At 26.1% G+C, this 15,955-nt stretch overlaps 2 protein-coding genes across 2 annotated transcripts in view; one reads left to right on the top strand and one right to left on the bottom strand.

Annotated features, from left to right (window-relative positions):
• LOC108689995 (thyrotropin-releasing hormone receptor-like) overlaps nucleotides 1-8,924 on the bottom strand; it is a 38,218-nt gene extending 29,294 nt beyond the window's left edge. Inside the window, exon 1 of the mRNA XM_018197025.1 lies at nucleotides 7,906-8,924. Coding sequence (XP_018052514.1) covers nucleotides 7,906-8,781 — 876 coding nt within the window. The 5' untranslated portion in view covers nucleotides 8,782-8,924. The remainder of the gene's footprint in view (nucleotides 1-7,905) is intronic.
• Nucleotides 1-15,955, top strand: part of LOC108688449 (dynein heavy chain 1, axonemal-like) — a 106,064-nt gene that overhangs the window by 55,094 nt on the left and 35,015 nt on the right. Inside the window, exons 24-25 of the mRNA XM_018194716.1 lie at nucleotides 14,213-14,367; nucleotides 15,271-15,510. Coding sequence (XP_018050205.1) covers nucleotides 14,213-14,367; nucleotides 15,271-15,510 — 395 coding nt within the window. The remainder of the gene's footprint in view (nucleotides 1-14,212; nucleotides 14,368-15,270; nucleotides 15,511-15,955) is intronic.

Below are 15,955 nucleotides of genomic sequence, written 5' to 3'. Positions count from 1 at the left end.
GTTTTTAATTAATTCAAGAACTAAATAACACACATAATTATATAATATTTTTTATTTTTAATGTATAAAAACAGAAAAGCGCACGTGTTTGACCATAGCTAGATACAGAATATCATATTGAGCGCAATAGTCTGCATTTTTACGCTATTTTTCACAATCATAAATGTGTTTATACGCGTTTTAGTTACTGGAAAAAATGTTATGCATGCGTAACTAGCCCCGCTTTATTTTATCTTAAAAGTTAAAGCTTACAGAAACTAAATATTTATTATTATAATCAGGCATTTTAGAAAAATCAACTATTTATTTTATTGCGGAATTTCTATATCTATATGAAAATTTTTTACAGTAATAATATTAAAATAATTTAAAGATAAATAAAAAAATAAAGTTTTTTGTACAAACTGTGCATCATGTGATTTATGTCATTGATAATACATGTTATAATATATACAGAAACGCGTAATATTCTCACAGTTGTATCACTATTGATATAGAATTAATTTATTGACACTTGAATTAATCACGTTGTGGTTGATGTAAATCGAACACATCTGAATCACGGCACTTGAAGTCATTTCATGTTACAAAAAAACGTAGTAATGGACATGGCAATTTTACTTTATAATTAAACTTTATTTTGTAAATAAACATTCAAATTCAATATATAAAATATCTAAAATATTATTTTATGAAATAATATTATAATAAATAAGTGCTACATCTCATAATGTTGTATATTAATTATTGTCTTAAAGTCATATCTTTATAATTAATATAAATATAAACTAATTTCAGATAATTTACTAATTTGTAAAATCCGTGTATTTTATATACATAAAGCAATATTTTTATTTTATACTACATTTTTATGTTCATTATATCTATGTTAAAAAAAAAGTTAAATTTCTTTTTTGAATAATTCCAAATCCGAAATAATTCAAAATCCACTATAATATTACATGTATAATTTCTAGTTTCATTAATAGTACTAGTGCTTACAGACTGTGTATTTATTTTATCGTTTTATAAATAAAGTAAGTATAATTAATCTATTAACTGATTAATGATCACACAAATGTTTATAATGTAAATATTACAAAAAATTCTTTAAAGTTTACATCATTTTTTCTTAAGCAGAATGAATAAATGTAAAATGCAGGTATTATCATTGTGAATGTAAATTCAATTCTTCATCGATTACATATTGAGAAATTGTACATCAATTAGTCTGACTACGTACACAATCTATTATATTACAAAGAGATTGTGGTATAAAAGGTATATAATTAAAATTATTTACAAATAATGTGTGTGATGTACAGATAATTTAAGTAATTCCTTTGAAAATGAAGTCTTTCTCAACATTCTGATAATCAAAGGTCTGCTTTGTTATGCAAATGTTGGTTAAACTCAGTTAAATTAATTCTTTTCTGACTCTAAAATTAAGACCAAGAAAAAGATAAACATAGTTAGTAAGCTAATCTTAAAGTTAAGAAATATTTGCAAAATTAGAAATAAATTAAAAAACTTTTCCTGCAAAAATTTTTTTTTCGTAAACCAATATGCACTATATTAAAAAAAAAATAGTAAAAATTTTAAAAAATAACAAGAAGCAATTGACAAATGACAATTTATTTTTATTTTGTTTTAAGTCTAAAATATATTTTAAAAATATAGTTAAGAAAGAATGTAAAAATTATCGGTTGACTTGAAATGTGTAAATAAATATTAAACTAACAAAATATATCATTATATAATTATATTACAGCCAAGTATATAAAACATTTTTAATTTATTGCATTTTCTAGGAAAAGATGATAATAGAAATAAATGAAAGACTAATAAAATACTGAAGTTATTATAAAAATAAATATTAGTTTTTAATTCATTTTTTGTTAATCGTTTAATTTGTGAGGATACTTTATACTTATGATTAAAGCTATATTTTAAGTTATATATAAGTATTGATTTTATTCATTAATAAAACTTTTATTCATTAAATAAAAATGTTATTTTCATTTAATATTCTTTAATTCTACGGCTCTCTAAGGTTATTAATTAATTAAATTTGAACAAATTATTTTTTTATTTGATTAAAAATTCTTAATTTCTGACTCTATATTTTTAACTATTGTTAACTTATATAACACCAAATAAATATACATGTATTAAATAAATCTATGAAAAAATTATTCGAATATATTTCGAAATATTACTGATATTTCGTGATTGAATTCATGACATAAAAAGGCATAATCGCTGAAATTTTCCCTAATACTAGGATATAAATAATACGATGGTTTCGCTTGAAATAGATTATGCTCTTTTTCAATATTTGTTAGAAAGACAATATTGAAAAGGCAATGTAAAAAATTCATATCAGTTGGAATGTATCCAATTCTTCTTTCAATTAGAAATGTGAGATTTATTCGGAAATACATGTAAAAGAGAATGTAAAATACATAAATTATCCCGCTCGTTAATTTTTTAAGGAAATCATTATCTTCTTTTTCTTTTACAATACTTTTATATTTTATAAAATTGTTCTACGATAATATTTTAAATTAAATTGTTTTATTTATGCAATTTAGTCATCAAAACAAAAAAATACATAAAATAAGAAGAATAATGAAAACATATAAATACTGAAAACATTTTAATTATTTCTAATTTTTATGTATCGATAATATTATTTAGAAAATAATTGCATTTTAATATACAGAGAGAACCGAATCTTCATAAATTAATATAATCTTACATTATGGCGTCATTACATCTTTTTATCTTCAATTCTTGTTATTGAGATGATATAGCAGCAGTTAATTAATAATAAACAGCAGCACTACGATCAACATAATAATTATGGACATATTTCGTTCAATAAAATGTTATACAAGTTTGCTGATGGAATCTGTCTTAATGCTGTTTAAATATCTGTAACTTTACTTTCTTACAACATTGCAAATGGTGATTTAGAATGTCAGAACATCCTCTTTCTTAAATTAATAGAGATGCAATGAATAATATGGCTATATATATATAAATTATATATATATATATATAAATTCTGTGTAGTATTTTCCTTTATGTTTAACATTTTATTTCATAATGTACACGTAATCTTATATATTACAAACTACGATGAAACCAACACTTAGAACAAAAAGAATGAGATTTCTATAGTAATGCACAAATATAAATGAGATTAAATATGAAATAATTAACATATTGTAACATCCGAACTCCGTTTATCGCATTTCGCAACATTCGCGATTTATGATATCGTATTAAAACATTATTTAAAATCAATATTGTACTCGTAGTTATTATGTTAAACATTTGTTTTTATAAAATTAATTGGTAGTAACAGCAAAGTATATCAAAATATAATTATGCAAATAATCATGGTCAATGCAACCAATCGATTTAAATCGATCTTTTCATTGATCCTTCGATTTGCACATCACGTATCATCTTTAATACTTTCTCTTAATGTTTTTAAAAAACACGAAATCACTGTAAAAATCTTTTACATTATAAAAATCTATTTAAATTATTTCCTAAACAACATAAAGAAAGAATTCTCATTTAATCCTGCATGCTGATTAATAATCATTTGTTAATATCATAAAAACTTATCAATTTATTTTCAAATATATAACTGTAACAAAAGAGGATCAAAATTTGCTCTGAATCGAAATCTAATTCATCAATGTTTCTTCGTATATAAAAGAGAAAAATAACATTTATGTCAGGAAATATTGGAAAAATTGCTGATAACAATAAAATGCCATACGAAATACATATTCGTCGAAATACATATGCATCGTTATATATTTTTTTTTTATTCAATCACAAACTTGTACATGATAGCCATTTTTAATAAACATATATTAATATTTTTTAAATCACTAACTATAACATATTACGTACATATGTGTATAATACAATATATCTACTATAATATAAAATATAAACTATAATATAAAAAAATATAAAATAAAACATTGTTTGATACTGAAAAAAATAAACAAACAAAAAAATAGATAAAATATATAAAATATATAAAATAAAAATAATAAAAGAAACAAAACGATAAATAACAAATTAAAAATTGAAGCTAGTAATCATCTCGTCATTGGTCCTGGATTAGACAAAGTATGATACAAAAAATTTTAATATTTACTTATTAAAAATGGCTGTTGTGTAGATATCTATATGTAAAATGCATCACGGAAATTAACATAAATATATACAAATTTGATCATATTGAAATAAATAAGAGCTGAAACATGTCATATATGCAATACAATATTTTGTATAACATTTTATTGTAATCAACAATTTTCTCGGCACTTTCCTGTATTATAAATATTATTTTTTTCTTTCATATGTATATCAAGAAGTACTGATTTAGTTTTTCAGGTTTTGGCTCAGAGCTATAATTTTGGCTATATAAATAATTTTTATATGAGTATATTCTCATATATTCTCTTTTATAAATTCTCTTTTATATAAAAAACATATAAATTTATATTATAATCAAATTATGCTAAAAATCAATATTTTTAGTCAATAATCAATTTGCATGTCGCATTCTTTAATTAGATATATATTGTCATCATTGCCTTTTATTCGATCAGTTCGATAAAATGATTTTATTTTCTTAAAATTATCTCTATGCGTTATAAAATAAACTTTATACTGCTTCCAATATTAATTTTCGGTAAAAGAAACGGTGACTTTAAAATTAATTTGTTCTCAAGCGATAAGTCACTAGAATTCAATCTGTCCTATGAAAGACGATAGTTTCAGTCTCTTCTGAATTGCGTCGAGAAATTTATAATATGATTGAGTACCTGAAGCGTACAAATAAACATCATAACATGAAAATCGATATTTGCATGCATAACGAGTTTATTAACAGCAATGAACTCTTGATTTCTTAATGACTAAATTTCAAAATTTATGTGTGATCAAAGAAATAATATAATAATTTTAAGTACTTTTTATATCTTTTCTTGAAAAAAGATAATTTAAATATTATCATTTAGTTTGTATCAGTAGAATTAAATATAAAGAATTTCTCTATGTTGTTTGAAAATAATTTAAGAATAGAACAGATTTTTATTAAATAACTTTGTAATTTTATTTTACAACAAAATGTGTGCCTCCAATCTTGATTATAAATAATTTTCCCAACATAGAACATTCCAGCAATATTGCAGCAATGTAATGTTCCATACTATTTAGAACATTTCTATTTATATATATTTATATGTTATATTTATTTGTGTATATTTATTTTATGTTTATTTATTATATGATATATATTATATAATTTTATATCTGGTTCTTTTATATCGTATGTACACAATTTGAAAAACAATAATGAAAATCATAATCTCTTTGTTGAAAAATCGATTTCTCCTTGTTTGTTATTTTAACTGTAAGAATTCTAAAATTATGCATACTAAAATGACTGATCAAATGCAGAAATCAACTGCGCGTTGTTATTTTCTACTAAACATTCTGAGAATTTCAAACTATGTACATAGCATTTAAACAGTCGACATTAACGTGAAAGAAAATGCAAATACTTGCCTGTTTAAATTAAATTGTAAGAAACGAGTATTTTTGTCATATTACAGAACATCTCTATGAAACGACTTTCATTCCTCGATGCTTCTGATGATGGAAAATCAAACAATAGGACGGTGTATACAGATATTTACTATAATAGGCTTTAATTTAATCTAAATATAAATGGCATTATTAGTAGAGTATATTGAAGTCAGAATCAAGAATACAAACATATTTTTATTTATATATTTATTATATATTTCATAATTATACTATTGTAAAGTTTAAAATATATATAAAATTAAATAATTTCCACAAAATTATTTTAACAAAATACAATAATATCAATACCAAGATACAGATATAAATATTTTTTTACGAGAAATATACTTTTTATGATAAATATCTTTCATCACGCATATTTCTACACACGCGAAGAAAAATTCTAAATATCTCTCACAATAAATTTATGTTTCGATAAATATTTTTCGAAATATACTTTATGGATATGTTCCTTTCGTATGGATTATAACGATGCCTCTAATTTGTAATATGATATATCAAGATATATGTAGCAATCTTTTCCGCCTCTTTACACCCACTGATAGTAATATCAATGGCAAAAAGCAGATTCCACACAATTCATAATATGTCGATAACACACACTAAGTCACGATTATAAACAACGAACAGTAGAAAGCAATGCACGCACGTTGATCCGTAAAGATGAATGGCGATTGGTTATGTAAGGTGCGAGAGTATTTATACGTCGGTCTAAAATAGTCCACAAACCACATTCGGAGGTGGCACATTTCTCTAATAGCATATGTCGACACACTTTTTATTGGCAGCAAAGATATCGAACCACAATAAAAAAAAAACCTACATTTGATAAATTAAAAGATATTGATGTGGTATTTAAATATTTAGCCACTCCATTTAGAAATTAGCGACTATTTATTATTTGTATTTATTATTTGTACGGCACATATTCCATGTCATATTTATTAATATAATAAATTAATTGCTCAGCCGAGGTAGATCCTGTTTATTTTTATTGTAAATCGATTTATGAATGTTTTTTATTACTTTTCCATTAATGTAATACGACTTTGAAGCATAGCCGAGTGTAAACTATTTCCAGATTTGTTGATGTTTCGGATTACATGCTTGCCTTGATGCTCTAGCCGTGTGAATAGCGTTATGGTTGATCGCGGAGAACTCAATATTTCAATGTTTACTTATTAAGATTTATGACAACACATGTGGTAAGATACTGATATATACGAGTGCTATATGCCAAATTCCGAGGTTTCATAACTCCAACAGCGATGAATCCAAGAAAATCATAAAAAATAATGTTTGCACATATTTTCTAATAATGTTATGCAAATCATACGAAATTTTGTAATTACTTAATAATTAAATTATATTTTCGTAACATTATTTCACACATTAAATTTTTCAAAATTATGAAAATGCATATAAATGCACTATAATTATATATTATTCAGTTATCCAATAGACTAACTTACTATGTACATACGTATAATGATGTAAATGCAAACTGTCACAATAACTCGAGCAACGTACATTAAACACTTGTGCATATGCATTAATCCACTTAACGTATCAGATAAGTGGGAGACATTCATATATACATGACATATATGCAAACACTAAGTGATTAAAAGCTTTAAAGTAACGAAAATATTACATAATATAAAATTAGTTTTACTAAAGTTTTATTGAATTTTAAATTTTGACATATATATTGTTTTAATATTTATCAGAAAAATATTTTTTAATAAAGTAAAAATTTTTTCTTGAGGATTAGCTTTTAATAAAAATTAATTAATCTGTCTAATTTCTTTATACTTGCTCACAAATAATTATAATTATCTTGGATTAATCTCAACATTAACAAAATTTGTTTTAACAAAATGCATTTATATTATAATGTTAATATAAGTATAGTTTATAAATGTTTTAAAGAGATCAATATACAATTCATTTAACATGAAATTTTTTAATATAAAAGTATTACATAATGTAAAAGAAAAGAAAAAAGCTTTAATCAATGTACATAACGAATTAAAATTTTTTACAATAAAGTTATTATTATGCTACAATATTACAATATATAACTTAATATAAGATAAAAGATTTCTTTATTTCTTTAAGAAAAGCAGTCTATAGAAGACAACATGAAAAGAAAACAATCTATGTTTTCCGCTAATAGCATATACGAATTAGTTGCATGCATATAAAACATCAAAACGCTATTTTGAACAGAAGTTCTCCAGGAAGGAAACTTACCGGGATTTGATTAAGATTGATGTCAGATTTCTCCCTGTTGGGACAATTTGCAGTGTAACCGGGCTCCTGATTGAATCGCCTGCCAAACTTCAGAAGATTTCTCATAATCATGGTATTCATCACGATGATGAGTACAAGTGGCACGATCAGACTTGCTATACTGTCGATAATGCTAATGATCTGCATAGTTTCTAGGTACTCAATCTTCAATTCGCACACCTCGTCTCCGCCCTGATTTTTTACCACCCCAGCAGTAACGAAGGAGTATGAGTGACTGACTAAGGCGAGGATCGTTAATATCAGAATGATGGTCTTTGCACGCGCTACGGTGCACATATGCGGTCGATGCAGTGGATACTGTACGGCGATGAATCGCTCGACGGTGAAGGCGACGATTAGCCAAACACTAAGTGAACTGCAAACTGCGCTTACATACACCAAAGTTTCGCACCAGCCATTATTGTTAAAGACTTTCCATCCGATCGTGCTATTAAGCCAGACGAGAAGCAGGGACATGAGAAAGCTAAAATCAGCGGTTGCTAATGCCGCCAAATAGTAACTGGAGCTGCGTAGCTTTAAATGCGTCTTAAGGAAAACCACGCATGACAACAGGTTGCCTACCAAGCCCAATAAAATAATGGATGGTATGTAGTACAGATGACAGAAATCCAGAAGAAAGTAGAGCGAGGGGCAAAAGCTATCCGACTCCTCTTCTATGTCGAAAATGTCAAGACTGTGATTTTGATAATCGTAGAATGTTAGGTTCGACCAATCCGTCGGCGATGCTGATCTTCGAAATCGCGATAGGCCGTCAATTGTCCCCGGTATTTGTTGACATCTCAAATCTTTACTCCGTAATTTTTGAAACACGAACATGATTGCTCTCGATTGTGAGATAATATCGATAGAAAAAAAATGGTACTTCTTTCGATGCTCGTCACTTCAAGAAATCAACTTAGTCGGTCGCAATGTGCAAAATACATCAGTGTTTAAAAAACACATTGCAATATTATTCGCCATTCTCCAGACTCATTGATATGACGTTGTTATTAATATAGATCAGGTCAGTGTAGATCACAAAATATGGAATCGAATGCCGTAGGCAAAGTAATTGTCCATCGAGAATTCCCAGTTCTTTCTCAGAGCGCATAATTCACATGTCAATTTGATAAAATTTGTTGGATAAGGTCGCATATATTGCGTGTTTGACGAAGGCCTGTCAAAGTCATAGATATGGTTGACATAAACCACAATAATGTTCACGCAGAATTATGTTAAATATTCGAATTATATGTAATAAGCACTATAACATGTTAGTCGACAAAGATTCTTTCTAATTCACAAATGTTCAATGTGACGCTGCGTAAAAATTATTTAGTGATGACAAAAAAATGAAGCTTTTCTAAATTTTTTTTAAGTAATTAATAATAGCCTATAATATTAGATCAAAAATTAGATGTTGGATTCACATCAAAATCTACACATCTTTATCTAATTGGCTTTAAAAAAAATCTACAATATTAGACTGAAAGGTTATTTGATCTGACACACTGATTGCAACGCGGACGCATTCCACTTCGGACAAATGTGCGGCTAGTTGGAGGTTTTCCAACGTCGCTGACATGGACCATCGGTATTGAGCCCAGGATTGCGTTCGGACATTTGTTTTCGTTCAGCAAATATTTTTTCTGTCTAAATGTCCATTTGGGTGACATAATGAATCGTTTACACTTTAAGTTTGATTACATTCGATTCAATTACGTTCGCAACTGCATGCATTTCAACAATGCAATTTCACGTGCGTGCATTCCGTCTGCAATTAGATTCAATTTCATTTAACCGCAAATTTACTAGCTATTTTTCGGATTTCACGATAGGTAATTTGTGTTCATCATTTGGCTTCACCAAAGCGTGTGCTAATTCAATTTTGAGGAAATCGTGAAATCATTATATTCACGCCAGTTAAGCTCAACATAATATGTTAAGTTATTGAGTTGTATCTTAATAGATAGTGCTCTGATGATATAGTTTTAACATAAATTCGATATCCAAGTTAATTCCACATTAAATTGTATAATATGTAAGTTAATTGAATTGACTTACAATTTACAAGTAGAGTATGGTATCAAAAGCAATTATCGAAATGGATTTAAATACAAGTGGATGACAATAATTCACGCGCAAAATTTCATATAATACAGTTCATCTTTCATACAAAACCTTTATCCGCATAATGTATCATATTAATAAGAATAAAAACGCCTCGTCGGTCGCAATTCAATACATTTCCTCGCATTTTCATTAACGTGGTGTAAAAGAAAAACGTAATGCATTAACAGTGCGCTCAATAGCATTCTATAATTGATTTCTTAATTAAATTAACTATTGCTTTTTATTTATTTCGCATGCGACTTATTATAAATCGATACGTTTAACATATTAAAAGCTGTTCTCGCAGTTTGTAACATTACTTGATCGCGGGATAAACGCGGAAATATGATAGAGTTGATAAGCGTTTTCGCAAGAATGTAATTTCATTGTACAGTTTACTTCGTTATTCGTTCAACCTTGGATAAATTTCGAATTTCTAGTACATAGTTTGGCTCAACAATTATAATTTAAAAGAGTTTAATATTTCTCCAAATATCATATTGAAAAGATGCAGTATTGATTTATACTCACATCTTTTAAATTATACTTAAACCTTAATATCTATTAAAGTAATTTTCATATAAACATTTCTTATTTGTTGAATTTTTCGGATTATTGAATTTTTCGCATCATTGCGAGCTATTATCAAATTGTTAAATTAATATTTATAACTTAAGTTAATTAATAAGGTAGAAAATATATGTAATTTTAAACAAGATACTTAAACAGATATAAAATTACCAACGGCACTTTTAAATCGTATGTTACAAAGAATAAAACCATTTATGTCATCCGATTTTTTACAGGCATTTGACTTACCGTTTAATTAAATTGTATTATTAATTCAAACGTATGTATCATTCAACACGAAGTATATTGTTCTTTAAATAGAAAATATGTAATTTTAAACAAAGAAGATGTAAAATTACCAGCGGCACTTTTAAGTCATGTGTCACAGAGAATAAGATCATTTCTAGTATTTAATTTTCTCCACACACTTTTATCATTTTAATTTTGCCTTCTCTCATTTTCTCGTTCGTCACCACACGTAGAAAATTCACAGACGAAGATTAAAGATATAATATATCTTCCTGTTGTAGCACGTTGCATAGCATTATCGCAAATACATTCAAGAATTTTCACTTTATCTGATATTTTTTCATGATTTGATTAAAATTCCACAAAAGGTCGTCTCGTTCCTTTTTATCGATCCTTAATCCCTTTAATAGCTGAAAATCCGATTTCTTTTTCTTGATACTGAAATTGTACGATTAAAATCTTGTCAAAAGATTTCCGATATTCAAATTTTTTTTGTAGCTTTAATCGTAATTAGAAAATGTAATAAATCCGTAATTTCCATTCAACTTGAAGGGAAGTCGCAAAAAATGCTTGAAAATGTATGTTTCATTTATCACTGAGAATTTACTGTCAGTTTTATCGATGCGATAATCAAACTATCAGATTTATTCAAAGTCTTGATTTAAAAAAAAACTAAATTTTCAAAAAATTCGATAAAAACAGCATTCATTCTAAAATTTGCACTTTTTGTATTTAAATTTATCTTACACAAATGGAACGTCCAGAAATCTTTTGATTATTTCCTTGAGGAATTAAACCCTTTGATTTTCTAACGAGGAATCAACGCTCCAGTAAAAAATGGTATAAGTTTTAAAATACGATCCACCAAACACCACGCGTGCGAAAAATTTATTTCGCAATTTTTACACTTAATTAAAACTGTCAAAACGTAGGAAAATGTACGCGTCGTGCGTTGAGAAACGTCGACGGGTAAACTGGGGGAGCGGACCACTCTATGAACGCATCTGTGCTAGCCAAAAAGTTTCGCCGCATGCGCTTTATAGAGATCCTGCCGGCGTCTCGACGGACGCCGCTGACATCGACGTCGCCAGCGTCGTTGGGTTTTGCACTATTACATGTCTCACGATTTTCAGAAAATAATAACGAGAAAAAAGGATTCGTACTATATACGTATTTAATTTTAGATAAAATCGGAAACCATCGTGGCACTGTGATTTAAAGAATCTTCAGTATCTTCGCATAAGCGAAAATATAATATTGACGTATGAAAAAAATACTGTTATAAGTTCCATGTGAAAAGCATCTCATTTGAATTTCGATTAGAAATAAATTGAGTTTTTTTGAGTCGTAAAAGATTCCTCATTATCATCTACGTGAAATTTTCTGACTCTCTATATTAGGAGAAGTATTAAAAATAATCTATTTGATATATATATAATAAATTTTTTGTTTAATGAGAGTAGGTTTTATCAAACAGATTTGGTAAAAGCTTCAATAGGTTTTTATATTATAAATCAACAATATTTCACAGAATTTTTGGAATATAAGTATATTTTAATAAATGATACATCAATTTTAATTTAACAGAATTTTGTTTCGCAATTTCAATTTAAAGTTTAAATATTTAATGTTAAAAATTTTTAATGCAAAAAATACCGGTTCTTTATGATATGATTTTTCAAAATCAGATATTGGATACATTATAGAAACTGGAATTAAATCATTACATTTTTTATGGAACTACACGAAAAATCTAACAATTTTACTGAAGTATTTAAATTTTAGCTAAATATAGATCTAAAATACTTTTGTGAGACTATTAAAATAATTATGTAGCGTATTCAAGCATGAATGAATTTTGACATTTTAATGATTAGCTTGAGCATTCTACACAATTATTTTAATGTCGAACAAAATTATTTTCTGCAGATCTATCTTATTTAGCTAATTTTTTAAGTATTTTAACAAAATCGTTCTTTTCATATGACAAATCTCTTACTATAGTAAATTTCTTCTACATTTCCAATAATTTCTATATGAATGCATGATATCTACCAAATATTGAATATGTTTAATTATGTATGAATTATTGATTATCGTTATTACATTAGCAAACATTAGTAAATGTTCAGCTTTTTCATAAACTTGATAATCGATAATGCGAACTGCATTAAATCCATTTTGTTGAGACAACATTAGGTTAACTATTTATAATAAATAAAAGATCTTTAATGATTTAATTACCAGACATTCTTTTAAAAAGAAAAAGGACACATAAATATATCATTTCGATTTTATCGACTAATTCTAAGCCGAAAATAAAATATGTATATAAAAATTAATAATAATTTTATTTCCGACGTATAATGAACATAATAACTTCGATTTTTGAATCTACGAAGAAAAGCAACGTCTTGTATTTAAATTCTATTGGATATAATTTTTTCGTTAGACTTTATAGAAATTTTAAGAATCAAATATTATAATGTATTATTAAGAAAAATATAAAACTATATTATTTATTTTAATATTATTTGACTCTAAAAAATAACATTTGAATTAATATATTTGTTTAACGTATGTATATTTTTATTTAAATTTTAATCATCTTTGCAATCACAACCCTTACTACGTTAGTTTTCGATGGCTTCGTTAGTAATGTAATTTTAGTGCTACGCTGTTGAGCAATAACAGTTTGCTAGCTTCTGCACCCGCTACAAACTACATTTGTTTAATAAGTTATATTACATGTTATATAATGAAAATTTTAACAGTTGTTAAATTAATATTTGTATAAAAAAGTAAATACCATTTTATATCACCTATTATTACCACAAAAGTTGTCTTAAATTAAGATTTGCTATGATAAAATATTTATGCAATCTGTATTTGATTAGTTTTGAGAAATAGAATAATATAATATTATGTGTTATTTGACTTACTGAATAATAGGACTAACAACGCAATGTGGAAACGGATATAACTCGAAAACAAACTTTGCACACAATCCAAACCAAACCAAATTTCGAATATGGCATGACAAACGTAATACAAACTATTTTACAGTTTACTATGCACTAAGCATTTCTATTTCTGAATAGCATTCTACATACAGCATTGATGCGCATAGACATTTGTTGCGATAAATGCTTTCGGTTTATAGCTCTAGTTTGATATATTACTGACTGATATTAACAAAAAAATAAGAATATGTTGATAAAATCTTTTTGAATGCATTAAATAAAATATAAATTTTTTTATTTTGCTCTTTTATATATAAAATAAAAATACAGATTTTAATAGAAACAGTAATTAAATAATATCTGAATTTTTTCAGTGTTACGAAGTCTTAAAGCACACATGTACAAATTTGAAAGGTCAATTGCAACCAAATGGCAAGCCGTTTACAACAGTTATTACGTATGCATTGAATCCGAAGGCTATAACAATGAGACAACTGTATGGCGAGTACGATCTCGATACACATGAATGGTAAATAACATATTGCCCGATATTATATTAAAGAGTAAAATTTCGAAATTACAGAACTTTAATTTAAAATTATTGGATACATTATTAGATACATGCTCTGCATTATGTATTTTTTTAAATTATAAATGCAAGCTTTTAAACTTGAACAATTTTTAAGATATATAACAACAGATTTAAAACATTTTTCATTTAAAACAAAATTTATTTTATTAAAACATTACAATTACAAGTTTCACATTGATGAGAAATCGATAAATTTTATATAAAGTTTCTTTCTAAATATTTTCCTTTATTTTTTACTTAACTATTATTTAATTTCTTTGAAAAAAGTTTCATTTAAATAAAACTTTTTCCATTATGTTTATATATAACAAAAGAGAATAATAAAAAGGAAAGAGGAAAAAAAGAAATATTATCGAAATTATAGTCTGGTCGTCAATCGGTCAATCTGATCGGTAATCGTCAATAAAAGTTTCGGTTTTCGTTTGCTTTATAATCCAAAAAATTATTTCATTAAAACTTTTCCGTAAAATTCGCGAGATTGTAGAATTTGCAGGATATAATTAGATCTATTTTTTAGTTTTATTGTAATTAATATATATTTATTTATTGTAAATAAATATATTGTAAATAATTTTTTTAATGTGCTAAATTTAATAAAATATTTGCTAAAAAATATATTTCTATATATTATGTATTTATATATTTATATATATTATGATAAATTCTTTGGATTATTTTTTTTTTCTTTGGATTACAATTGAATTAGCATATAAGACATATTTATATGACCCATTTAGTTAGTGCAATAGTAATGCAATTCTATATAATACCGATAAAACCAGAAAATATTTAAAATAGACATGAAATTTAGAATATTGAATGCACACGTCCGATTTGTAGGACAGATGGAATATTACCAACTTTAATACGAACGGATATAGCAACGGCAGATTGCGATAAACGATGGTATATTTTTGATGGACCAGTCGATGCAGTATGGATCGAGAATTTGAATACTGTCCTGGACGATAATAAAAAGCTTTGTCTCACATCGGGGGAAATAATGAAACTACTACCAACTCAAACCATAATGTTTGAAGTATCAGATCTTCGAGTAGCCTCACCGGCTACAGTTTCAAGGTAACGAAAAAATGTTATAAACTTTAAATAGCTTCTTAACAGTTGCAGAAGAATGAATAATATTAATATATACATATTAAATATACATATACTGTATAATGTACATATACTGCAAATCTTCCTCCAAGCTTCCTCTTTTTAACTTTTTTATACCATTAATTATTGAAATGTATATTATTGAAAATGGCATAAAAATTTTTTCTTTGAAATATTCAGAATATGATTTTCTTTCTATTAAATTTGTCTGCTTTAATTCAAATTGACAGTAAATAAAACTTATAACTATTAATAGAGAAGAATTATGTAAAACTTTTGCGTTTTATGTGATTTGATTATATCTTAATCATGATTATTAATAACTAAAGAAATTATCTGACAGAGAAAATCTAATAAAATATAATAGTTATTAATCACAAAATTATTAATAAAATATATAATTAATAAA

This window comes from Atta colombica, unplaced genomic scaffold, assembly GCF_001594045.1.
Source record: "Atta colombica isolate Treedump-2 unplaced genomic scaffold, Acol1.0 scaffold105, whole genome shotgun sequence".
NCBI lineage: Eukaryota > Metazoa > Arthropoda > Insecta > Hymenoptera > Formicidae > Atta > Atta colombica.
The sequence above is the reverse complement of the archived record's forward strand: the minus strand, read 5'-3'. Positions and strand labels throughout refer to the sequence as shown.